The following is a 26,181-nucleotide window of genomic DNA, read 5'->3' on the forward strand; positions in this document are numbered from 1 at the left end:
CCAGTGACCCACAGCTGAAAAAGAAAAGGCTCACCACCATGGTTAGTAACTTAACAAATCACTAAAGGTGACATGTAAAATAATACCCATCCCTGGTCTGGATGCTGATATTCCTGCTGACTAGAGCAAAGCAAGTGGAAAAGATATACATCAATTTTAAACTTATCCACAGAGCCAGCCTTCACCTAAATTAAAAAGAATATGGCAATGGGCTTGGTTACTACTGCTCTTGTTGGTCTGTCTTTTTGAGTCAAAGAACAGGAAGTATCAAGTCTAAGGACCAATCTTGGATGCAAGGACAAAGAGAGAATGTTCTTTGTTACTCTTTCAGGACAAAATGTACCTGCTCAAAGCAAAACTGCTTGCAACAGCTGTCATCGATAGAAATGTAACCTCCAGTCTCGGTTATATTTTTACTTTGTCAACACAATGACTACTCTCAAGCTAAAATCTGAAGTAAGAAATAGAAGTAACTGTTTGTGAAGGGCAGAGCATGTACCAGAGAGTTTATGTGCTTAGCATCATTTAATTCACCCAAAAGGACTCTGATCTGGGTGGTCATACAGAATGATCATACAGAAAATGACATTGAGTCACAGGAAAGTCAAAGGCACCTGCCTACAGCCATACTGCTAATAATCAGAAGAAGAATCAAACCAGCTTTGTATGACTCTGCCCTCAGAGACACCCCATGTGTCATGAATTAACATCAAATTTCGATTGAGTAAGAGATGCTCAAGGCACAGGGCAGAGAGTTGAGGAAAAGCCTTTCCAGGACTGGGAGCAAGGGAACTTCCATGCTTTGGGGGTACTGCTGAGAGCTAGAACCCCTCTTCTTCACAGCTACTCCAAGCCACTAGGGTATGCTCAGGAACCCCACAGGCCCTTATGTAGCCCCAAGAAAAATAACAGAAATTTTAAGAAGTCTCAAGAGCTCTAGTAAAGCCCTAGGGTAATTCAAACCCACTAGTTATCCTCCAAAGGAAGACTGAAGAAACCAGGCTCAAAAGGCTACTCTCTATGTTCTTCCATCTCAGTGACCTTCCGGGGGGAAAAAAATAAAACTACTATGCAGGTACAACACATCAATTAGTGGTGTGGTTGCTGAAATGTAGAATAGGAGTTGACTGTAAAAGGGTTTGAGACACATTTTTAAGTTAGGTAAGAAATGTTTTCTTTGCTCATTATGGTAGACATCACATTACTATCCATTTGTCAAAATTCATTGAATTATACATCAAAACCAGGCACATTTTACAGATATAAATTATACATCAGTAACCCTTATTTAAAATGTCTGTATGCACACAGGAAGCAGAAATGACATCTTAATCAATAAGTGTTTGCCATGCGAGCATGAGGACCTCAGTTTGATTCCTAGCATCCATGTAAAAAGGTAAGTGTGGTGGGGCACACTTGAAACCCCAGAACTGGAGAGGCAGAGACAGGAGGATCCCTAGGGTTCACTGGCCAGCCAGCCTAGCCTAATCAGCAAGCCACAGTCACAATGGGAGACCCTGTCTCAAATAACAAAGTGGACAGCTCCTGATCAACAATACCCAAGGACCTCTGGCCTCCACATGTACACGTATGCCCATCTACAAATGTGCAAGCACCTACACACACAGGGACATCTAAAATAAAAATTTCAAAGGTCATGCATACATGTACACACACACAAATATGTGATTCAGACAATAGCTGATAAATTGTGGACTAAAAATTTCTACTGTATAACTGCACGGCATAAATCCAAGTCCAAACCCCTCCATCATTCAAGCTTCCCCGTGGAGAGATTTTCTGCAGGCAGCCATTGCAAGCTGACACACCATAGCCAGCCGAAGGAGGGCCTGAAGGGAATTTTCAAGCAAACACTTCTGTGGCAGTTTGAATGAGAAGCTGATTGCTAGGGTTACCTTGGCTTCCTGCCTCCTTTCCAGAATTTTCAGAGGTCATTCTGTATACTTAATATAAACACTCATCTGGAAAATTGCCTTAAGCCAGATTAAATATAATGTCACTGTTTTTAACCTGTATTTCAGATGGCATGTACGTCTTTATCTTCATATCCTGTTGCAATTTGAAGGCCATACCTGTCTCTATGCTGAGCCCTGAACAGATATGGGGGGAAAAAATCTTGCTAAAAATACCAAATAGTGTAGCTTCTAGTTGGTTAAAATAGCTTGGAATGTATTTAAAATGAGAATTTGGTAAGAATAAATAGCCTAGTTTCTCTGTCTTTCCATTTGGGTTACATGTTTTCACACACCTCTTTGGTAAAGGTTTCTCTTTCTAATGAAGCCTTTTAGTCCCTTTGTTTTCTATGCAATACCTACTATTTGAGAAGGATCTGGAGATCTTCAGACCCAATGTTAATAGCACAATTGTCAAAGGAGCATAAGCCACACAAATATAGGCTAGCATTGAAAGTAACTGGTCAGTCATTCAAATTAATAAATTCATAAAGTCATATCCCTGAAGATAATGGGATGAACTTGGATAAGAGCAGCCAGAAAGAGTTGGTTTCAAAGGGAAATGGACATCCAAGACCCATCTACTTTTGGCTCTTCTAAAAGTTATTGATACTTTCTTAGCATGTGCACCGATGTTTGGGAGATATACATTGTTCATAATAGGATATGGTCACCGCATTAAGTTGGGTCTTTGTCTGTCTTTTTAAAAATTAAAAAACAGTAAATAAAACAAAAGTCTTTGGTTCAATGCACACTTTAATCATTTATTTAAAAAATAGGAGTACAGCATTTAAAAATTAGAATTTGAACATCAGTGGAAAACAGCCAAGACCATATGATGGAGCCATCTGAAGTAACTGGAATATCTGCACCTACCAGGCTCTCCACCACTACACTGGCTAACCAGATACATCAAGGAGTGTTTCTATATCGCTTTCTAGAAAAAAACATTTCACTTTCTTACAAATTCTAGGCTTAAAGATAGAAATTACATGAAACAGTCGGTACCACTGACTCCAAGATCTTTGTCATCTCACCAGAAATGCTACCCATTTTGCTCCTGTCAACTGACTTCTTTCAGTCATGGAGCTATGGAAACCAAAATTGCATGATAAGACAAAAGTAACTTTCATTTCATATCTGTCCCATAGAAAACTAATTAATGTTTCTTAAACATGTAAGCAGCAGTAGAGAAAGGCAACTGGTTACTAAGTCCTCTTCTAACATTATGGCTGCCTTGGAAACTGAATTATGAGGTGGACGGTTCTACTGAGTCATGTAAGTGAAGAATGAGAGAAAGAAAAAGCCAAGTATATAATTTGAAACCCCCTCCAGGATTGATTTTCAGTATATAACTTAATGTACAAAAGGTTCATACTCCAGAAAACTCAAAATGTCTAACAGACATCATTTAAGATGCCAAATTTACCTATCTAGGATGCACAAAGCAGATTCCAGAAGCTGGTGAGGAAAACAAAGACAGACACTTGGCCTCTCATTCACCTTCAGATGCTAATCTATCTAATTAAGCCCAGTTTCCTTTCCCCCATGGACAAGTCCATGAGCTACACGGTGAATGACTGATCACTATGAGAATTTCCTAGAGAAAGAATCCCCAGAGTTCATACTGAGTTCCCCTTAAGTTCCTTAATTTCCAGATTTCACCTCACTAGAAACTTCAGTAGACTCATAGTACCCCTAACCTCTGAGAACTTTATCTGGAAGGAACTTATTTCCACTGTTAAATTCATCCAAGGGGGATGATGGTTCCCTAAAGAAATCAAATGGAGAGAAATATACTATGTCTCTATTGTGATAGAACTGTATCTCTACTACTCATCGCTCCTAAAGAAACACACTCCTGGATTTCCCTGCAGATGTCTAAGCATGTGGAGAAGGCTGTTTTCAACCCACTTTTATTTCTCCTCCACCCTAACACCTAGACAGGTTGCCTGGGCTCCTGTAAGAAGACAAGGTCATAATTTAGAAGATAACCGTCATTGTAGACATAAAGTTTTTGGTCGAAGGGATGATAATTGATGCTCTGAATTCTTTCCTGCATCTTCCTCATTGGGATGGCTAGATGGCCTTCCCTCCCTGTGTTTGTGTCATAGTAGTAAAATATCTCCTCTGTTCTGGTGTTCAAAGTGCGGGTGGCATAAAGAACTCCACATACCATGAAGGCATTAGAAACAGATGGTTTGTACTGCTTGGTAACCCATGTGCTTAGCACCTCAAGAGAGGTATCATTGAGTTTACTGATCACTATGTTGCCAGTGCTTTCCTCAGTTGCATAAATCACCCACAGCGCTTGCTCATCCACAGCTAAGTCGATGTCTTGCCAGTTCACATTGGCATATGAGAAGCGGTTATTATAGGCAGCCATAGGGAGGGGCCGATTCACGGTAACTCCATTGGTGGTCAGGTTAATTTTGGCAATGTTCCTCCCGTTGTGCCAATTCACATACAGGTGGTTGTTGTACGCTACTGTACCACTCCCCTGGCCATAGAGAATCCGATACGCTTGGGAATGTGAATAGATTAACAGATTATCCAGTGAGTTATAAAGTCGGTAATATTCTAGATACCTCCCATCTGTATTCAGAGGTGCCACCCAGTACAGGGTTCTCTCTGGCTGCTGAGGAGAGTAATCTCGACCCCAGGCACCATATTTAAAACTAAAACCTTGCCAGTTGAGCTGAACCACAGAGGGAGCGCTGATATTCACCACACCACCATGACTACAGCTTCCTGTAAAAGAAAAAAAAAAAGAAGACATCCTTGGAGAAATTGTATGCTTAAACAATTTAATATCCTGAGAACCAAAGCTAACCCTCGAACATTTTCCCCAGCATGGTTCAATCACAACGGCAGCTCTAGAGAAGAGCCACCCTTTGTTTCTGTCTCAGTGTGAGCCCACTGCCAGATCCAGAGAACTGCCTCATGTTTCCATCAGTAGGTTTTTCCAACTAGAAAATGGATGTAATATATACTACATAAAGTCATATTGTAAAATTTGAGACCCCGGAGAGAAAGGGGGAGAGCTGATATTTCATATATCTTCTTCTCCCAGAAAGTATTTTGCAAGTATCTTAATTTTTGTAGCAAAATTAGGAAAACAATGCCATTCTAGAAACATGTCCTTTTCTTATAAAGCCAAATGTGCTACTCACCAGGGTCAGCCCTAGGAAAAATCGTGATTAATGAAAGATAGACCCTGAGGGAGTGTCCTTGCTTTCTCTGGGACCCCAAGTGTATATCCATAGCAGGTACCAATGTTGCTCTGAGCTAATCTCAGAAAAGAAAGTTATAAATCCAGAATTTTATAGATCAAGACAATTAGTCCTTTAATGGTAGGATTCTCAAGCTTCTCAGCCTTGAGGAACTACAAAGTCATTTTGCCATGGACTTGCCTAATCTGTGCCCAGAGCACACCCCTTCACATAAATCACTTGGTGACCATCTTGCCTCAGAGCTTTGAGATGAGTCCTGTTCTTCATAATCCATATCCTACTGCACCATAGAATGGCAAGCAAGTATTTTATCCTTCCCATTCTGACATATTCATTGTCAAAATGTGTACAATCAAGTGGGACCAGATGTACTGATCCATTGACTCCTCATTCCATGTAACCCATGGATAAATGACTCAGGCTGGGCAACTGGCCATTTGATTTGTATACCCTCTGAAAGGCCTGCCAACCAAAAGGATTTGTGTGTTATAAGGAAAAAGAAATAAAATTCCTCCAGCATTTTTATAACATCTATGCAAAGAACTGAACATATATTCTCTGGTGTTACAACAAATATTCTTCTTTAAAAAAAAATAGTAAGATACTTTATTGGGTAACAAAAATCCAACTTCAAATACATTTGAGGTTGTTTTTCCTTGTTTGCTACTTGGATCATGGAGGGGGAAGGAAAGAGGGAGGGAGAAAGGAACAGAGGGAGGGAGGGAGGGAGGGAGGAACAGAGGGAGGGAGGGGAGGGAGGAGGGAGGGAGGGAGGGAGGGAGGGTCAGAACATGAACATTATCTCTGGCTCTATGTGCCTGGAAGGAATCAAGGAGCCATGGAGGGCAGAGACATGAACTGGAGCTGAAAGCAGAGCGCCACAGAACTGCCTGAGATTAGCTCTGGGCAGTAAGGGGAGCCAAGTGACTGCCTGGGTCCCCTCCTTGCTAAATGCTTTGCTCTCTCCCCTCCTTTCTCAGGACTGCTGGGAGGTGAAACCATTACTAGAAATCCTGCTTTTATTTTTCCAATCTGCTGGGAGTTTTCATTCCCAGAATTAAATACGTGCTCCTTAAATGCTCTCATAAATCCACAGTTGGTGGGAAAGTCAGCCAACCATACAACAGGTAGAGAAATAAAACCACACTGTACCCAACCTCAAATAATTTTGCATATCATTAAACAGAACACAGTCACAGGTTTATTTTAATAATGCATGCACCGTTTCATAAATAAAAAAGCAACGTGTGTTCAGCCAAGAGACTGCTCTGTGCTAAAGAAATAATAAATAAAATTATAAATTATTATTTCTTCCCCTAAAAGTGATCTCTCAGATGAATGCTTGTTTGCCTTTGTTTATGAAACAATGCATGAATTATTAAAATAAAGTTAGCAATGTGTTCAGTTTAATGATAACAAAAACTGTTCCAGTTTCCATATGCTAAAACTGGATTTTCTGGTTAAAATACCTAGCAGAGAGCTTATTTATGCAACTACATTTCACTGTGAGGAAATGAAAGTCACTTCTCTTCTTTCAGGTCGAAAGGCTTAAGGGTTGCTTGCTTCATTGAACCTGACTTTCCTGGAAAGAAAATATCCCAAACCAAACAGTAACACAGTGTTTCAGAAAAGTTCATGATGCATATAACTTATCCTCACATTATCAGAGGGTTAAAGACAGATTGTTCTGTCTCCAAAGTGAACTCTTTAGACATGAAGAAACCAAAATACATAATTGATACTGCTAGCATTGCAGCAATGGTCCCATCATTAAAACAATGATAGCATATCAAATATAGTACTAATAGCATTCCCACTGATAATAATGAAGTTATCATTTCTTATGTTGGCCAGAAATTTAAACTGTGCCTATTATAAGTATTAAAATTGAATGATACTCTAATTTCTTTTCTTATCTCCCAATCCTATCTAAATAATCTCTTATCCATTTTGTTCCTTTCCTTTTTTATCTTCTACCACCTTTGGATATTTTTAGTGCTCTGGAGCTGGTCAAAAGGAAGTAGAAATAGGGACCACAAAACAAAAAAACATTGTCAGTCCCGCAGCCCATGGCTACAGTACAGTAGTGACAAGTCAGGGAAAGGGCTGTGGTGGGGTGGTGGGCTTCCCCAATGGCTAAAAGCAAATCCACCACAAAACTACCCAAACCGATAGCCATCTCCACACCCCCTGCTCAGCAGAGTGCCCCTCTCCTCCCATCCCTTTTACAGAGATCTTTCACCCACCCATCTTTGTTGCACACCCTTCCTAGCCCCTGCCTTCATGTCAAGGTCTTAGATATATCCCATTCCCTTTTTAAAAAAAAAAAAAGATTTATTTATTTATTATTTATACAATGTTCTGCTTGCATGTATCCCTGCAGGCTAGATAAGGGCACCAGATTTCATTACAAATGTTTGTGAACCACCCTATGGTTGCTGGGCATTGAACTCAGGACCTCTGGAGAAACAGCCAGTGCTCTTAAGACCTAAGCCATTTCTGCAGCCCCTCCATTCTCTTTCTTACCCATCTCCCATCCCAACTTCACCTGGACTCTTTGGCAACAACCAATTGTCCAGCCCACCATCCAAGAACTGCCAAGGGCTAGTGAATCATTTTACGTGTGCTGGTGGAAGAGAACAAAGCATCAGATTTTCAGGAACTAGAGTGTCCTTCCAGCAACTCTATAAGCAAGGAAGCAAAAATAACTGAGATCTAATCAGTTGGGTGCTTTGTGGGAACTGTCTTGTCATTCAAGAAATCACAGGAACACCCCCTTTGCTAGAGCAGCTGTAGACACACAAAAGCCTGGCACAGAGAAAATGTTCTCAGACAGGCTCCAGTCCTAATCCTGACTCTACTCTTTAGTTATTGTATATCACAGAGCAAGTTGCTTAACCATATCAGACCCAGTTTCCTTATGTTAAATAATCAATGTCTACCCCCACAGGACTGTTGATTAGAAATAAGGCTTGTAAATAAAACTCAATTGCTAGTAACCACCATCATTATAAACACATCATATAGGTTCTGGTTTACATGGCTGTTTCCTGGATAGTGGTTTCTGGGTATTTCTTCACCTGTTCTGGTAGTCTCTAGCAATCTAGCAGAGGACTGACCACACAAGGGAATAAAGGAATAAAAGACTAAGCAAATCATTAAACCCAACCCTCCTTTACAAAATACTAGAAATCCATGCTACACATTTGATTTATTTACTTTACAGAATGTGGAGCAAGGAATTCTCTATGCAAAGGTACTTTCTTCATCATGCAATATATTAGCTTATTCCCTGGTATTCTCACAGTCCTTGAAACGTGGCTATGTAAACTTTTTAAACTAATAGAGTGGATTTTTAAAGCCAAACACTGTATGCCTACAGAGAATGCTTAATTATGGGTCTGTCAGTGCAGATTCTCACCTGGACAACTAAGCTGTCTATGTACTAAGACTAGAGAAAATATGATTAACTTGTAAGAATTAGGCAATTAAGCCAGGTTGTAGTGCTCATACTTTTTAGCTCACTACTTGAAAGCCTTAGGATATAGGCTTGGCATGAAAGTCAGGCCACCCTGTACTGTGGAGTGAAATCCTGTCTCCAGAAAATACAAAACAACCAAAGAATTAGCAAGTAAAATGGTTGTAATTATAAGAAAATTGATAAGTTGATTCTGAATCATTGGCTGTACTCTCAACACTCTGTGCATCTCTAAGCTTAGGATTGTGGCATGCCCCGCCCCCATGCCTTTTACGTCTCATTCAATCACCAACCATTTACCTTCTAGGTACCTACAGAACCTAACATCCTCAAGCAGAACAGTGACCCCTAGGAATTCTCATCATGTTTTTTTTTTTCCAAGATGCTGCTGCCATATAGATTCAGAGAGAAAAAAATAGACTGAAGTCAATTTTTTGAGGAAGGGGAATTAATAAACAGAAGATCAATTATTTTAAGTTGGAAAGCTCTGTAAAATAAAGCAGGAAAAGGTTTTTGCAGCAACGCATATAGGCACACATTTATGCACACACACACACATATATTATATTGCATTTTATTAAAAACAAAATATACTGGGTCTAAGTTCCAGCTGACCACTAGGTTAGCTGAGTGCAGCTACAAGGGCGGAACCCAGAGAGTGCAGAATTATTTTAGAGCTGAGACTCATGTACGGTCTTTTTTTTGGTTCTGTGCAACTCTGCAGTGAGAAAAGGCAGATAGGCCAGATTTGAACGTCCCATAATAGTGAAGAACTTTAATTAAAGTCTCCACAGGCTCACAACTTTGTGGTGCCTGGGGATTTTCCAATTCTGCATTATCAACCAATCCAAACATAAAAAGAGCAAGTGAAAGAAATTGATTTAAAAACATGACAAAAATCAGTTTAATATAAACATCATAAATATAATATGAGCAAAGCTGGAGGAGGGCCAAGTGGCTTGGCAGGGATCCAGATGCAGCCAAGGTTGTGAGAAAGTGAGTGGAAGTCTGGGTTCAGTTTGCTTAAGCCACACAGCTGGGCTGAGATAGTTCACAGAAGTCTAAGTGTGAGGGCCTAAGGGAAAGTTTTGCAAATATTTCTAAAGAAAATAACTCAGAAGACTCACTTGCTTTCTTCCCTAAATACTAAGCAATGGGTTTTCCTCCCCCGCCATCACCCTTAGGTGACTGCCACCTGACACTCAGGTTATTAGGGAGCCCTGAGATGGCCAGAGACCACAGACATATTACAACATAAACTCTGTCACTGAGTGCCAGTGTGCCTTCAAGAAAAGCAACATTCTTCAGACTCGAGCCCATCCACTGAAATATTACAGAACTAAGTTAGATGGCCCTGAATGTTCCTTCCTGCTTTAAAATGTGCTCAATTTCCAGTTGGTGAATAAAAACCTGTGCCAGGAAAATCTATTTGCTGGAGCTGCTTGATCGTTCTTGTCAGCCCTGTACCACTGCTCTGACTCTTGCCTCAAAGAGCTGCCATGGTCCATCAGAACGAGCTCCCACTTTGGCATGATTATAACAACAACCCAGACCAATTCCGCTTTAGTCTGTCTCTAAAGACAGACCATGACCCTTGCCCTAAACACCCTTTGTAAGTCATATTAAAACAGACCTCTGACTACAACTGGAGAGACACATCCCCTGAACAAGACCAAGAGGCTTATTACTACAGTCCTAGCCCATTTGAAGCCTTAAAGAACACAGTTACATTAGCAACATCCAGAAACATACCCACCCAAAGGAAAAGACTGGTGAGAACTGGAATTTGTAACAAAAAAAAGGGGGGGAAGCCTTCACAATTTGATGAGAAGCAATAGTTCCCATTCAAGCTGAGATGCTCAAGACCACGAGAGAAGTTCCTTTGCTGTAGAATCTCTAAAGGATGGGGCTGAATTCTGTGACTGAGAGGCCGGAGGGAGGTACTTCAGTGCAGCAGGATTTAGCCCTATCTCTGTTCACAGCCAGGCTTTCACTTCAATTATCATGATTACTAATAATATCCATTGCCGGTGTATGGGTGCTGATTACAGAGCCCTGAGCTTCCCAAGCACTGCCTCATTAATCCCCATAGCAACCCTATAAGGTGAGGCCAATTATTCTCCCATTTTATAAATAAGATGAAGGATCTTTTCTCTGCCGCTACATAGCTGGCAAAGTCAGGGATTCCAAAGCTGTTCTCTCCAAGCTACCACTCCACTGTCTCCATTCACAGATGCATTCAAGCTTCTCCTTCCCCCAACACACACTGTTCTGTAGTCAACCTGGGGGAGAGTGAGATGCTGTCCTGTCCTGCTGGATGGGTAGCAAGGCAGGTCCATGGCTCATGATGCCACCCACCCCTTTAATTCTCAGTGAGTCCTAGGACTCAGATTGCAGCAGGCACCCAGCATGCCCTTCAGGGAGGAATAAAGGTGAAGTGCAGAGGAGTGTGAAAGAGAGGGCATAGAAAAGGAATGGCAGAAAAACAAAGGCGCACACCCAGCCTGCAGTATAAATGAGCCAATCAGCCCTTTCCATCTACCAGAAGGCAATGCCACATTAAGACCCTATATGCTCTGCCATCCCTGGTCCCATAGCTCTTTTCTCCTCCAGACAGGTTTTTCCTGCTAGGGAAATGCAAAAGGAATGTGTGTAACTAGTGGATTTTGTTTTAGAAAAATTCACTGTGCTTTTCTTCTGTGAACCCCCAGCATAGGATAATAGAACTAGTTGAAGGTGGGAAGATTTAAAATGTGGAATAATAAACTCAGAACCACACAAATGCCATGATTTCTCCATCACTACAATCTCAGATCTTTTCCCCACCCAACTCAAGGCTCATTATGGGGTCTCACTCAAGTGGTAAAAACATATAGAGCAGGCTTACCAGGAGCAGGAGGAGGGGGCGTGGCAGGCACAAGCTCACTTTTAGAGGCTTCACATTCTTTCAGCTTGGTCTTCAGAGCCAAGATTTGCCGGCGAATGCTAAGGACATTGTTTTGGTCTAGCGTCTCTAACTTCTCTACCAGGAGAGTCATATTCCTTATCTAAGGAAATAAAAAATTCAGAGTGACTTTATATTATTGTGCAATTTCTTTCATAAACATTCTGGGGCTGAATTTGTCATTTAGTGAGACATTGCTGCAGAATACACCAGAGATCCTTCTGAATGGTTTCATTTGGAAGAATACATTTTATGGTTTAGACTGAATGCCTGTCACATTGCAGGCAATGTGTGTGACAAGAAGAAAATGGCAAAGATTTTAACAGCTTTAATAATACAGCACAGGCTCACTCTAGGCATTCACAAATGTCCATTAAAGTTCATTTCTAATAACCTTCCCCTATAAACTCGTGTTTACTCATGTTGTATTACAATTAAGTTTCTAATGAATGGTGAGGGCTAGGGAAAATATAAATTCTAAAATATGTAAGTAGAATTCTCAATTATAGCCCATGTCATGACTGTGCTGGTAAATTCTGGGTGATATAAATTACCCAACCATAACATTAATATGGTAATCTTATCCATAGATCTTTAAAGACTTTGCTAAAACATATTTACAAGAAATCTATTTTTTTTGCTTAATTCATGCGTGTTTTTATTTTTTCAATTTATTTTTTGAGAATTTTGCACAGTATATTTTTATCATATCCTTTCCTACTCAGATCCTCCCCCTCCCTGCTCATTCAACTTCATGCTCTTTCTCTCTCTTTAAAGGACAAAAACAAAAGAAACTAAAAACATGGAGTCCAATTTGTGTTGGTCATCTACTCCTGAGCTTGGAACTGCTCCGGAGTGTGGTTGATGTACCCAGTGTCATTCAATTAAAGAAAACTAATTTTCCCCCTCCTGGCAGCTATCATTTACAAACAACTTCTTGGCTAGAGGTGGGACTTTGTGCCCATACCCACTCCTTCATGCTCAGGTTTTTAAATGGCTTTAGATTGCGCAGGTCTTATGCATCCTGCCAGTCTCTGTGAGCTCCTATGTGTGTGCGCCCTGTTGTATCTGGAAAATTCTATTTCCTTACAATCGTCCACCACCTCTGACTCTTACAATCTTCCCACCCCCTCTTTCTCCATAGATCCCTGAGCATGACATGGGGGCAGTGGTGGGATGAACACATCCCATTCAGACCTGAACACCCCCAAAAATTTCAGTTTCTCCACATTCTCCAGCTGTCCATCTCTATGTTAATCCCATCTATTTTGAGAAGAAGCTTCTGCTGAGTGTTGAGTAACACATTGATTTTGGGGTGTAGCAATATGTCATCAGGAGTTGTTTTATTGCTATGTTGGGCATATCACCATCCCAGATTTCAACTGTGCTACAAGCTGTGCTGCAGGACTATAGTAATTAAAAAAAAAAAAACAGTATGGCATTGGAATAAAAACAGACATATTGATCAATGTAATAGAATTGAAGACCAACCCTAACTCCACACAACTATGGACAAGTGATTTTTGACAAAAAAAAAGGGGGGGGCAGAAAATGCACACTGAAGAAAAGAACATCTTCAACAAATTGTGCTGGTCCAACTGTATAGCTGCATGTGGAAGACTAAAAATTGATTCATATCTAGCATCTTGCACAAAACAATTCCAACCAGATCCATATGAGGCCTGATACACAAGCAATTTAAGTACATGGAGAATAATTCTAAGAGAAGTAAGAGATAATTCACAAAGGGAAGTTATCCACAATCAGGTAAATTATATTTCTAGTCTCATGAGGATAAATCCAAGACAGAGAAGGTACCTGGTTTAACATGGCCAATTCAGATATACATCATCACTTTCTAAAGAACAGAAAGGACATTTAGTTCTAGGGCAGAATTCTTAGTGTCCAAAATCTGCTTCTCAGTCAACATGTTCCTAATACACTTAACTTATTATACATGTATAAGCATTCATCCAAAACAGAACACAGATGTGCCTTATGGTCCTGAGACAGTAGCAGAATTAGGGTTGAGGAAAGAGTATCCCATCCAGGTCATAGTACTTCTTCAGTCAGTCACTGAATGAAATGCATTACTGATTTACTAAAACATGAATCATTCCTTACCTCCACTTCCAGCATGTCAATAATTTCTGTGCTTCCAACAAAATTCTCCTTCAGCTGTATGACGAGTTTATGCATCTCCTTCACTTCCAGTTTGATCAGCTCAAAGTCTAGTTCTGTGTAAGAAATACTGTCCTTCTCCATGACCTCTACTCGGACAGTCAAGTTCAGGAGTTTCTTCTCATACACACTGATTAGCTGGACATACTCCTTCACCTGGAGGAGAAGCAAAAGGCTTGTGTCAACTCACAGAGTGATATCAAATAGACTTCCTACACTACAAAACACTTGAAGATTATTTGATCCTTGTGAATCACTGCAAAGGAGTGATTCAAAATATAGCTACCTTTTTAATCCAAATGCCAACTAAAAATAGCATATTACTGTGGCTGGGGGCCACACTTGCCTACACTGAAAATAACCTGTATGTATATAATAATGTCCATCTTAAAGTCTGAGGATGCTAGCTCACTGGACTGAATCGCTTGAGATCATTTCTCTTCTCAGATCGTTTGCTCTAAATCAGAGTTTCTCAGCCTCAGTACTATTGACAGTTTAAGCAAGTCTCCTTGTGTGGGGGGTACACAGTGAATTGTAGGATATTCAGTTGCTCCCAGTTATGACAACCAAAAATGTCTCAAGACATTATTAAATGTTCTCTGGGGACAAATGGCTGTCTCCACCATCCTTTTGTTTACAGCCATCGCTCTCTCGAAGTCTCAGTATTTTCTAGAAGAGGAGAAATGCGTTGAGTAGAATCCTCTCCATGTGAATCATGTGCTGAGCATTCTGAGCCCCTCTGCCTTTTACAAAGAGGCATAAGGACCCCAGTTCCTATACAATACGTGAGTACAGGCACAACTGTAAAGTGCACATTTCATTAAGTGAGCTCACATTTATTCCAAGAACTGATTATTGCAATCAGACCTTTAAATTGCACGTTTGTTGCATATATTTGAATGTCTGATCATTAAGTTAAAATACTTCCCAAAATTCCCTTGGTGGTTGGGTATATAATTGGAATCTCCGAAAGAATATTTCAATAAACAGTCGGTGACACGTTTTTTGTATCTGATCTCTAAAAGAAATGTCATGGCTTTTTCAAAGACCTGCTCATTAAAAAGTTGCTGCTTTCAGTTTCTTTCTTAAATGTGAGCATCAGTAATGCTTCTCCCCAAACGGCACTCACGTCAAGTTCCTGGATGAATTCAGACAGATGTTGACCTGTGGTCTCTCTGATGACAAAGGCTGTCCTAAGTCCTGTCACTGTAGCCCTTCTACTTAACCCCACCATGCAAATTAGAACAGGCTCATGGGCCACAGACCTGCAGAACTGGGGCTTCAGGAGAAGAGGATTCTAATGAACACTGGAACTGCAGCCCTTGGCTCCATTACCGCATCTCCTCAGGCAAGTGATGTTCATTGCCATCAGATGCCCCACCGCTTGGAGGCTGGTAGGGATTGTGATGTTTTGGTGGATACAGTTTGTTTTTTTTTAAAGAGTGTGGGAGGCACATATAACAAGCCCCCACCCCTCAAAAAAAAACGAACAGAGAACATAAGGTGTCCAGGTTCCAATTTCTTTTTTAAAAATTGGCCATAAAGCCTTGCCTGTGGTGAAAACATGGTAATAATGCACCAATCCATTGCAGAAATAGAAGTTTGAGAAATGAGTGTGCTTGTTGGCATTTGGCCTTGCCAGCTCTTGGAACAAATGAAACCCCCTCAGCTTTCCTGGAACCCTTTGGTGGCACATTCTAGCTACCGTTGTGTGCTAATGAGTGATGCAACTGTCATCTCTGCTAAATAAAATGAGGTTCCCCACTCCGATTCTCACAGAAAACCCAAGCATGGCCTAGAGTTTGTGACCTGTGAGAATTTGTGCTGGGTCTGCCCCAAGTGCAGTTGCAAAACAAAAGGTCTCTCTAAATCTGGCACGGAATTTTGAAGGGTGATCCTTTCTGCTGACATTTAGAGGACGGCTAGGTGGTATTCACAAAAAAAAAAAAAAAAAAAAAAAAAAAAAAAAAAAAAAAAAAAAAAAAAACTGAAATTGTCCATAGTTACAGTGTGCAGCAGAAAATTTGAAAATGGGCCAGAAAGGCTTCACAGGTGATATTTACAGTTGCAGAGACTTTGTGCACAGAGATATCACAGACAGCCCTGAGATCCTCAGGGCTTGTCCTCGGTAGTTTCAGCTCAGTGATGGCAGAGTCGCACACCCAGAGATGAGTCCAGGCCCATACCACTGGCACTGAGTACCTTTAGCACATTTTCCCTCCTGGATTTAGAATGCTTGTTCTAAACAGAGGGAAAAGGCTCAAGCAGGGAGCTTGTCTCCAGGGGATACTCAGTAATGTCTAGAGACATTTTGGTTGCCACAACTGAGGACTGGGTATGTGCCACTGGCATTTAGAGGCCAGGGATGCTGTAAAAACATGCTAGCAAGAAGATGGGCCTAAGATGGAGAGGCCACGCAGCTGAAACAACATCTTTGCCCCAATTTCCTCACTACAGCAAGTGTGAGCCTAAGAACACTCACAATGCTTGCCTTCAAATCACCAAGCTGGCATTTACAGCTCCCACTTTATTTTATCTGGTATGCACTTAACCATGTCATGGATTTAAAAAAAAAAAAAATCAAAGTTTGTTTGGAATTTGGTTTTGGGTGGCTGCTGTTGTTTCTTACAATAAAAGTGGTCTTGTCATAAAGGGAGGTAATGTGTCCAGCTATTCAGCTAAATAATTAGTCTGTTCATAGTTCTATCAGCTCCTCAAAACCCCAGATCATAACTACAGCCAGAGTACTTGAAATAAGTAAATGGACTTTGAAACATACTGTTATTTTCAATATACCCTTAAAAGCTAATGCAATTAGGTTAATTGACCCTGAAAATATCATCAAAACATGCAGTGTTTGGTATAAGAGCTGCCTGAGATCAAATGTAACTTCAGTACCCAGTGGGCAAATCCCTTAATTTCTCTAAGCTTTACTATACTTGCCAAACCACGGGTAAAGACACCAAGCTTGCATGATTATTGCAGAGACTAGAGATGATGCACATTAAGGGCCTCGCTAATGGATGCTCTATGAATTCTACATATTAATAGAGAAATGGTTGTTTCAGTGTTTTTCAATCTGACCTTTCAATTTACTTTTATTCCACTGCACAAAGCATTGCCCAATCAATGTTGTTTGTTTATGGGTTGCTCAAATATCTCCCAGGATGCCTCAACCTTCTCATGCATGAGCATCTATTAGCAAATATGTCATATTAAATAACTTGTCCCAAAGACCAGAAACCTCAAGAGAAAGAAAAGAAAAAACAAACAAACAAACAAATAAAAACCCTGAGGTGCCATTTGTGGCACTGTAGCATCTTCTTCCTAAGTATGATCACCCAGGATGTGTCATAAGCAACAGAAAAGTCTAAAAGACTTTCAGCATTTTCTGCAGAGGCAGTTTCTTGACTTTCCTGTGTACTGACAGATGATGAATTAATGGAAGGCAGTCTCAAGCCTTTTACTGGCTCAGAATGGGCGTCCCCCTAGGTCCCTAGATAAATGGTGATTTCTAAGACAGCCTGGGGACAGCTATAATAATTCACCCAGAAATCCAGAAGCCTTCCACTAAAGAGATAACTTGGGATTTGAAGGCATACCTGACCTGCTCCATATCTTGAGTCTTCTCAGATCTGGACAGCAGAAACAGATCCGGCTTGATTCTGAAGACTCAAATCCCTGACCTTACCATAGCAGCCAAGAGAAGACTGACCTCAGGAAACTCCCTTTACCTGTGTGAACCTTGAGTTTTCTAGCATTAAAGTGGGAGTGAGGAGATGCAGCCTACCTCCTTTAAATGCAGGCTTGAAAGAACAGGAAGCATTTGGACAGATACAAACAAAGGCTGCGACTGTTACCACTGGTGACATCTACCATAACAAATCAGCCATTCGAACCTCAGCTGATGGCAAACCCCTGTTAGGCCTCCATTTTTGTGTTGTTTTTTTTTTTTGGGGGGGGGGCAAACTACTGTCACCTTCAGAACTGAAAGTCTTCCTGCCTATTCTGCCCTCTCTCCACCAGTTCCTAGCAATCTGATGTCTCCTGTCCTACCTCTTCTTGGAGCATTGGAATGAAATGCCCCACACTCACAAACATGGCTGGCCACTTTCTCTCTCTGGGACAGTTTGAGGTTTCAAACTGCCCTTCATACTCCTGCCAACAAGGATGACATGCATATCAGTGGCCTCCACTGTCTCAAAGCAAATGGCTCCAACTGAGAAAGACCTCTACCTAGGGTTTTCCTCTACTTGTCATGTTTTTATGCATAACTTCTTATCTCTACTTGATTATGCTGGAATAAGGCTATGAATATTAATGGTTGGAATTTATAATTTAGTGCTATGCCTTTTCTGCTGATTAATTCAAGGACATTTTATTTCTTAAGAAGCTAGGTTCCTGGAGTAGTCAAACCCATTTTTCCTGGACACTCATTTTAACTTAGAATATTTATCTACCAATTCAGGCTGGAAGCAGGGTCTCAGGCTCACCCTAATTTTTTGTCTTAAAGGATAATGATATTGGATGTTGAGGGGGCTGTACTTAAATGGCTCAGGAAAACTTTGGAAGGCTGCAGTAAAGCCAGAACTCCTTGTAAATTAATGTGGTTGTATTAAATAATGCATAATGTGATTATATTCTAGCCTGGACTTCACCTGGGCATAAAATGAGAGCCTTTCTAATTGATTTGTAGCTTGGCTAAAAAGCTGGAAGGGGTTGAAATTGGAATGGCAAGTCACAAGGCTCCAGCAGGCTCAGAGAAAGACAACTCCTTTAGAATGAATTCCTCTGACTACACAGAGCAGAGCCCAGAAGATTCTAGCTGGGATTTTCCCCAAGCCTGAGAGACCCATTACTCTCCACTCAAATTCCCAAAGAAGCCTTCAATTTTGGTCTCATGGGAAACACATGGAATGAAATGTTCCTCTTCTAGCAATCAAAAATAGTTACCAAGGGGGAGGGGAGAATAGAGAAAAGGGGGGATTTTTACAGATTTAAATACAGGGAAGGAAGAAAGGCAGGAAGGAAAATGGAGAATGGGAAAGGGAGGATTTGAAGGAGAAAAAAAAGGAGGAGGAAGAAAGAGGAGGAGAAGGAGGTGGAGGAGGAAAGGACCATCTAAAGGTGAGAGGATACCAACAAGAGCACAGCAATAAAAAGAATCAAAAAGGAAGAGCAGGAAAGATTGGGAAGGATGAACCAGAAAAGGACTAAGGCAAAGTGAATAGGAAACCGGTGGAAACAAGAATGAGTAAGAATTGAAGAAACGGGTGTCAGAGAAAGAAGATAAACCAGAACTGAAGAGGATGAAGAAGAGGGGAGAGAAAGCAGATCAAAGCTGGAAGGGTAAAGAGAAGAAGAAACCACAGAGCAATCAAAGTTGCGGGGCCAGAGAGTTTCCCACTTCTCCACTGTGTGAGGAGCAGAGTCCTGCCTTGACTTTGTCCACGGTGTGCTAAGCCTCGATCCCACTCTCTTACTGAGTTTTCCTTCTCTACTAAGAGGAGCTCGGGGAGACTGACTGTGAATCAAGACCGTGTTTGAAAAGAAAACACTTACCTTAGAAAACTCTTTCTCGAACTTCTGAGAAAGGATGTGAGCTGTGAACTCTAAGCGCTCCACCCTGTCAGCGGGGAAGGCAGTGTCTGGCAGGGAAACGGAGCACTGACAGGTCCCATGACTGTCCACAGAGCCGGTGAAATTGGAAAATGACTGTAAATAATAAAAGGCGAGTGTCAGCAACAAGCTGGAAAATTAACCTTTCAGGCAACAGGAATGACAGAAATTGGTTTGGCAGGACATGATGGAGGCAAACAAGTGTAGGCCAGTACATGACCGAACAGTGTCATAGAGACAAGTCAACCCCGTCTCCACCTGTTGGCTACGCCTCTGTCAGCAGCTTGTATCAAAAGGAAGATTCTCCATGCTTGAGGAGTCCTAAAGAAATCATTCTATCTCTCCGCAAAGAAAAGAAAATGAAGAGAGGCCAAGAGGACTAAGTTTGAACATCTGCTCTTCCATTTGCTGCATGTGACACCCCCTTACATCTATTTCCTCCTCTGTGAAATTCAGATACCCTGATTGAGGTAAGCAAGTGATGCGCTCTGAGTCCCTGGCATGTGACAGGTGATGGGATGCTGTCACTTTCTCTTTCCTCCTAGCAGTACATGCGCAAGCGCGCGCGCATGCACACGCGCACACACACACACACACACACACACACACACACACACACACACACACACACACACACACACACACACACACACACACACACACTTTTACTCCAATCCCAGCCCAGTTTCTCCCAATTAGAATAAAGAAACCTTGAAGGTTTGTGGGCCGTGGCAAAGATATCCAGTGAGAATTCAAATCCTCTCTTCAGCTGGGAAATTATAAAATTCACATTTTTCCAAATGGAAACAAACCATCTACTCGCTCAAAAATTGAGCAGTGTATGAGTTTAGAGGTTCCTTGCAAATTTCTCAAATGGAAGTTCTCTAGCTTACACTTGCAAGAAAAAAAGTCATTTTAAAATATTTGAAGTTTCTTTAAGATATTCAGGCTCACGCTTCGATGCCACTGCATATTTTAAAATGACAGGTTTGAAAGATTCTGTTTTTCTTTTGTCCCCTTTGAACTACCCCAAGGGGATCCTGGCACAATTAACATTTTTCATTACTACTATTACCTTGCAGAGTGAGTCTTGTCAGCCAACTAGCTGTGCCTTTTAATGGCCTCATCTGAAGACCAGCCTAAAGCTCACCTATGGAGTGTCAGCCTGAAGGGACTCTTTGTGAAGCGAAGGAGGAGAGAACAGTTTTCAGAGTCTGGAGAGACTCCAGTCATGCTTCAAAGTTCACATCAGCTGGCTGTGGCTGAGTGTATCCACTCCACACACAAGCCACCTCTACTGATCTCCATGATCCCTGAACAAACCTGGCCTAGATGCTCCTGTAATTGAGATTTAGCCCAGCAGTGACCTCTGGGCCAATTAAGGCTCTTGCAAACAATTGCGACTGTGGTGGATTTTAAATGAACCTAATCTTCTCTAAGATGGTAAGAATGAAGTGTATGTGTGTCAACAATGTAGAAGCCAGAGGACAATACTGAGTGTCATTCCTTGGTCAACCAACATTTGCCCTTTTTTCTTGAGACAGTCTCTCATTGACCTGGGACTCACCAAGTAGGCTAGGGTGCTGGCCAGTCAGCCTCAGAGATCCTTCTCATCCCATCTCCCCAGCACTGGGACAATAACCCCATACCACCACACTTGGCTTTTAAACTAGGGGTTCTGGGGACTAAACTCAAGACCTTGTGTTTGCAAGTACTTTCATTCGCTGTGCTATTTTCCCAGCCCTCCATGCCAGGAAACATCTTGACACTGTCCTTTCTTGTCTAATCAGATCTCTCCATCTTTAGGGATCAGGGAGTAAGGGGTAGGAGCAAGCGGGTTTATGTTGCACGTGGTAGCAAGTGGTTAGAGTTGGGGGTGGGAAGGGTCTTTGCAAAGAATGAATAAGGACTGAACAATTTATACCAGGAACCTGTCGGAGAGGTTGTGGACTGCACAATATACACCAGGGACCTGTCAGAGAGGTTGTGGACTACACAATATACACCAGGGACCTCTCAGAGAGGCTGTGAACTGAACAATATACACCGGGAACCTGTTGAAGAGGTTGCGGACTACACAATATACACCTGTCGGAGAGGTTTCTCACTACACAATATACATCAGGGACCTGTCAGAGAGGCTGGATTCTACTGGACTCAGACCTATTACTCCATCTAAGATAGAAAGACTCTAGCACAGGTATGCCAAGTTTTTTACAGACTTTTGAAGAAACACCTTATTGTAATAACCATCTAGCAAAGAAAAAAAAAACTTGCATTGCATTGACAAGGGGAAGTTAATTAGCTTCACAAGACAGGGGGGACCATTCCTGGAGTTCTCTGAGAAGCTCTGTCAATTCTGAAAACAGCAGGTATCATCAAGAAGTCTCTAGACAATCAACTAGGAACCACTAGCTAACAACTTTTAGTCCTGAAGTTCACCTGAAAGACAAGCAAATAATTATGAGCCCTGCTGACAGCCATTCCATTGACTTCTATTGAACATCTCTGTCCCAGTTCTGTGGACTCCATCCTGCTTATCATCAGCCCAGCGTGCTCAGCTGACATCAAAACGGTCCATAAGTTTGATCAGTGTCTCCCATTAGAGATATTTCTGCTCCTGGAATTCAAAGACAATGAAGCTAATGGTGATGAGTCTCTCTGCAGTGAATGCTCAAACTACGTGAATGAAATGTGGGGAATGAGACACAAAGACAAGTGCTTGTCCCCTTGGCCTTTGGAAGGATGTGTAGTCCCCTTGTGGAGGGCAAGTAGGACCCTGTGTGCCCCACAAAAGTGACTATACTGCCAAGTTCTCACTTGGTCTATGTTCAATTAACATGTACGAAGGTCTACAATACCCCAGGCTCGGGATTTAGAAGCTGATTAAAACCAGTTGTGGACCAATCAGGCTCATTTTCCTTCTGAATGCCCTAGGGGCTTTTCCGACAGCCTCAGACCCGGATGACAGAAGCTCACAGTCCACTGTGGTTCTAACTCTGTCAGTGAGCACGAGGAGCCTTCCCTAGAACTATGAAAGGCAGTGGCCAATTCTTCGGAGGCATGCACAGTGTTCTGAGCCCGCCAGCCGACGGTGCAACTCACATTTGTGATTTAAGGTCGCAATTGGCTCTAATTAGCAGCCGAGTCTAAGTGCCCACAAAGATTCACGACATAAAATAACGGTACTCAGCGGTTCAAAAGTACAGAAAATGATATGTTTGGAACTTGCTCAATGACAGTTATAAAGGGGTGTTCCACTACTTCCCAACAAGCTCATCAAGCTGACAGTCAGCCCTAGAAAATTAGGTTTACAGTGGAATTGATACCTGGTCCACTATAAAAAGGGGGTTGGAGTGTGATACTGACTCTTTCACCACAGGCAGATAAGCAAATGATGAAAGAAAATGCCTCCTCTAAGTATAACTTAACTACTAGTTCTTAGTTACTTTTAAATATTTGTCTTCTTACCTGACAGTGGGCACTTTAAGTTTCTCTGCTCCTTCGCTGGTATTTTATTTTCTATGACTTCAGCTGAAGATGTTACAGCCAAATGCTGGCTTTTGATTGGTAGTGAAGCTTTATAATACATTATTATTGTTAACCTCACTTGACGGAAAAAAAAAAAGGTAACCCCTTCTAATTGTCCCCAGAAATTGTTTAGTACCCCAAGATAAGAGTAAGTATGGGATTTCTGACTACTGTGCAGCTGGTGTATGGTTGTGGTTCTCTGAAATTTCTTCATTTAAAGCAATTTCCGTCTGTACCCCGGAAATGGAGAAAGCTGCATAGAAAGAGAGGGTTTTCACAACAGAGTCCTTTGGAAAGTGTTGAAACTTGAATGAAACAACTAAACAAGCATGAGGGAGATGTACCCTCTCAGTTTAGTGACTTTAAGCCAATGACTTCACCATAGCAAACCTCAGATTTAACATCTCTAAAATGGGACCATGACTTTTACCTAACTCTTGGGGGTTAAATAAGCTGTATATGTATTAACCTAGTCTTGGCATTCACTAGGCATGCGCTGAATATCGTTGATGTCATTGCCCTCTAGACCCCATCCAAACCACTTGTTGATCACATTTTCACCGGTCTACACATTTTAAAGATGCTAACACAAACACTCAGACAAAAGCCTCCCCCTCCCTTTTCCTGTTTATCCTTCCATTCAGACAAGTTCATGAATGTGACTGGCTCGATGAAATGCCTAGCAGTTCTGACGGAGGCACTTTGATGGAGTTAGGAACCCTCCAGCACAAGTCACCCTGCAGTAAGGCTAGCCTGGAAAGCTTTGCAGAGTAACAGTTCTGCAGAAAGGCCCAGAGGTAAAATGGGCAGCTGTTTCCTGTCCTGCATCCTGCAGCTTCTCCGTGCCTCTTTTTTTTTTTTTTTTTAAAGGAAAGCCAAAAGAATCAGGCAGCCTGTGCATTCTACACAGGGCGCCTCTCCAGACCCATCCCTGTAGTACACGGTGCCTTTGATGGTTCATTTCACTGCTGCAGTTGTTTGGCACTGGAAATAGCCCCAGCAATTCCTTATTTGAAAAAAAAAAAAAAGATTGAAAGGAGTTAGCATTCCCTTGGGAAATTTCCACATGTAATGGCATTTTCCTAAGACTGATCATTCCTCTTCCTATAACCCATGTTCTCTCTGTGTGTGTACATGTATATGTGCTTGTGTGAGTGTGTGCCTGTGCATGCGTATGGGGAGGTAGTAGATGTCTTTCTCTACTACTTGCCACCTTATTTTTCTTGAGCTAAGATCTGTTGCTGAACCTGGAGCTCGCCAATTAGCTAGAATGGTTGGCAAGAAAGCCTAGGGACCTCCCTGTCCCTGCCTCCTCTAACCAGTGATGGGCTGCAGATGGGTGCTGCCTTGCCTGGCTTCTTATGTGGGTGGTGCAGATACAGACACAGGTTCTCATGCTAGTGCAGAAAGTGTTTTACTGACCTTACCATGTCCTTAGACTCATTACCCATCTTCCTTACAAGCTGGGTGCAGAGGAACTGGCAGGACTCCAGATGTTGCATGGAGACTCTCACTCCCTCAGAGTATATTGCTTACCCTCAAAAGGCTCCCCCTGGGCAGCAAATCAGGTGAATAAACTGTGATGGAGTGGCTGCTTGTGGGATCTCTTTCCCAAAAGCTCCTATCCCAGACTACATATTAGAATCAATTGGACTTCTTAAGTGCCTGAGTTGTAAACACCTGTGCAGGCTAGAACCAAGGCATCTGGATTTTTAGCATTCTCCTCACCACTGATCCTACTGGTCAGCCTGGGTTGAGAACCTCTTTAGAACATGCCTTTCCCCAAATGCATTAGCTAGAAGACTGGCATGTTGTCTATCCTGCTAACAGTTTAATTACTTCACCCAGGTTTTAATTCATTTCCAAGGCATCTACAGTGAGCAGAAAGAGTCATAAATCCTTTAAAGTGCTCAGGTCTAGTCATCCATGAAATTGTATTCAGGTCCCCAAAAAGCAAGAGGAAGGGAATTGAACATAGCTCACCCAGACTCAGCAACTCCCTTACCTGTGACACAGTACCACCTTCTGCCCAAGATGTGGCTCCTGGGGATGTAACGTAGGGTGTTATTGCCAACTCTGGGGAAGAAGTGGAAGTCATAGTCTCTAAACTCCTGGAGGCAGAGCCAAGGCAGGGCCTTGCAAAAAGGGCCAGCAGAAAGGCCAGGCTGTAACTCATCTTGCCTTCTTGCCTAAGACCCTGGCTTCTTCCCACAGCCCAGGGCTTCTTATAGCACCCAGCGGGGATTTCCCCATGGCCAGCGTGTGAAGAAAGAGGAAGCATTGAGGGAACGTGTGACCTACCCTAGGAGGGTCAGGACACCTGCAACCTGAGTCCTGTCCACACCTTGCCACTGAGCCTGTGCCATGCCCTTAGATACAGACCCCATCCCCCACCCCACTTCCGACAAATATTAACTCACACAAGTATCCTCAAGCCAACATCTGGTTTGAAGTTGATACTTCCTTGAAGGAGATGGAATCAAAGTAGCCTTTGTTGATGAAACAGTTTGGAGGCTCCAAGAAAAAAAAAAAGCAACCCTTGACCCTCTGCCTGGAAATGACTTCTGGGTATTCCCTCCCATTTTGCTGAATTCTGCCTTCCAGAGAGAGTGTGTGCAGCATGGGCTCACTTTAGAGACTGTGACTCCCCTCTAAGATGTCTGAAGCCTTCCTCTTCAGAACCTGCTGCCCTGGTTGGCTCTGGCCTGCTCCTTGCCTTGTCTGTTCTTATACCAAGTTCTTTCAACAACACCAAGAATTTGTTCTCCGGAGGTCCACACAGGACTCTGCACTCTGTGCTTCTAAAGGAAAAGAAAGAACCCAGCCAAACAAGGGACCCAGATGGCCCACTGAATATTCCTCTAGATCAGGCTATTGCTCCCAACCCAACCAAAGAAGCCCAATGGAAGCCTTTCTCTGACTTCCTTTGTCCCCTACTCTGTGTGGGCTAGCTGGGTATTCAGGACTCACTGGTCACTCCTCACACTAGTAAAAACTGCTAGGATGCCTTCTCTGTCAGCCAGCTGACCTGGCCCTGAGCTTCCAGCTCTCTGCATCTCTCCAACACTGCACACACCCTTGTGACCTCAGCTTTCCTCCCTGAAGAAGGAGAAATGTATTGGCCTTTATATTAAAACCTAGTTCTGTCGCTCAGGAGCTGGTGGCCTTGGGCATGTCATTCAGCCTCTCTGTAGTTATAACAATGCCTAAATTATTAGAACT

General features: G+C 42.1%; 1 protein-coding gene across 1 annotated transcript; it reads right to left on the bottom strand.

Annotated features, from left to right (window-relative positions):
- Positions 1-2,711: 2,711 nt before the first annotated feature.
- Olfm4 (olfactomedin 4) lies at positions 2,712-25,169 on the bottom strand. The gene is made up of 5 exons (XM_028879198.2): positions 24,965-25,169; positions 19,372-19,524; positions 13,753-13,965; positions 11,572-11,731; positions 2,712-4,724 (listed from the first exon to the last, which is right to left on the bottom strand). Exons 1-5 carry the CDS (start codon positions 25,133-25,135, stop codon positions 3,913-3,915), a joined length of 1,509 nt encoding a protein of 502 aa, XP_028735031.1. The 5' UTR covers positions 25,136-25,169; the 3' UTR covers positions 2,712-3,912.
- Between the last annotated feature and the right edge of the window lie 1,012 nt (positions 25,170-26,181).

This window comes from Peromyscus leucopus, chromosome 9 (genome assembly GCF_004664715.2).
Source record: "Peromyscus leucopus breed LL Stock chromosome 9, UCI_PerLeu_2.1, whole genome shotgun sequence".
In the NCBI taxonomy this organism is placed as follows: Eukaryota; Metazoa; Chordata; class Mammalia; order Rodentia; family Cricetidae; genus Peromyscus; species Peromyscus leucopus.

Coding starts and splice junctions, on each gene's coding strand:
- Olfm4 (XM_028879198.2), bottom strand. CDS start 25,135: ATGAGTTACAGCCTGGCCTTTCTGCTGGCCCTTTTTGCAAGGCCCTGC. Junction 11,732..13,752: donor TTGACATGCTGGAAGTGGAG/GTAAGGAATGAT, acceptor TTATTTCCTTAG/ATAAGGAATATGACTCTCCT. Junction 4,725..11,571: donor GCCCCCTCCTCCTGCTCCTG/GTAAGCCTGCTC, acceptor TTTCTTTTACAG/GAAGCTGTAGTCATGGTGGT.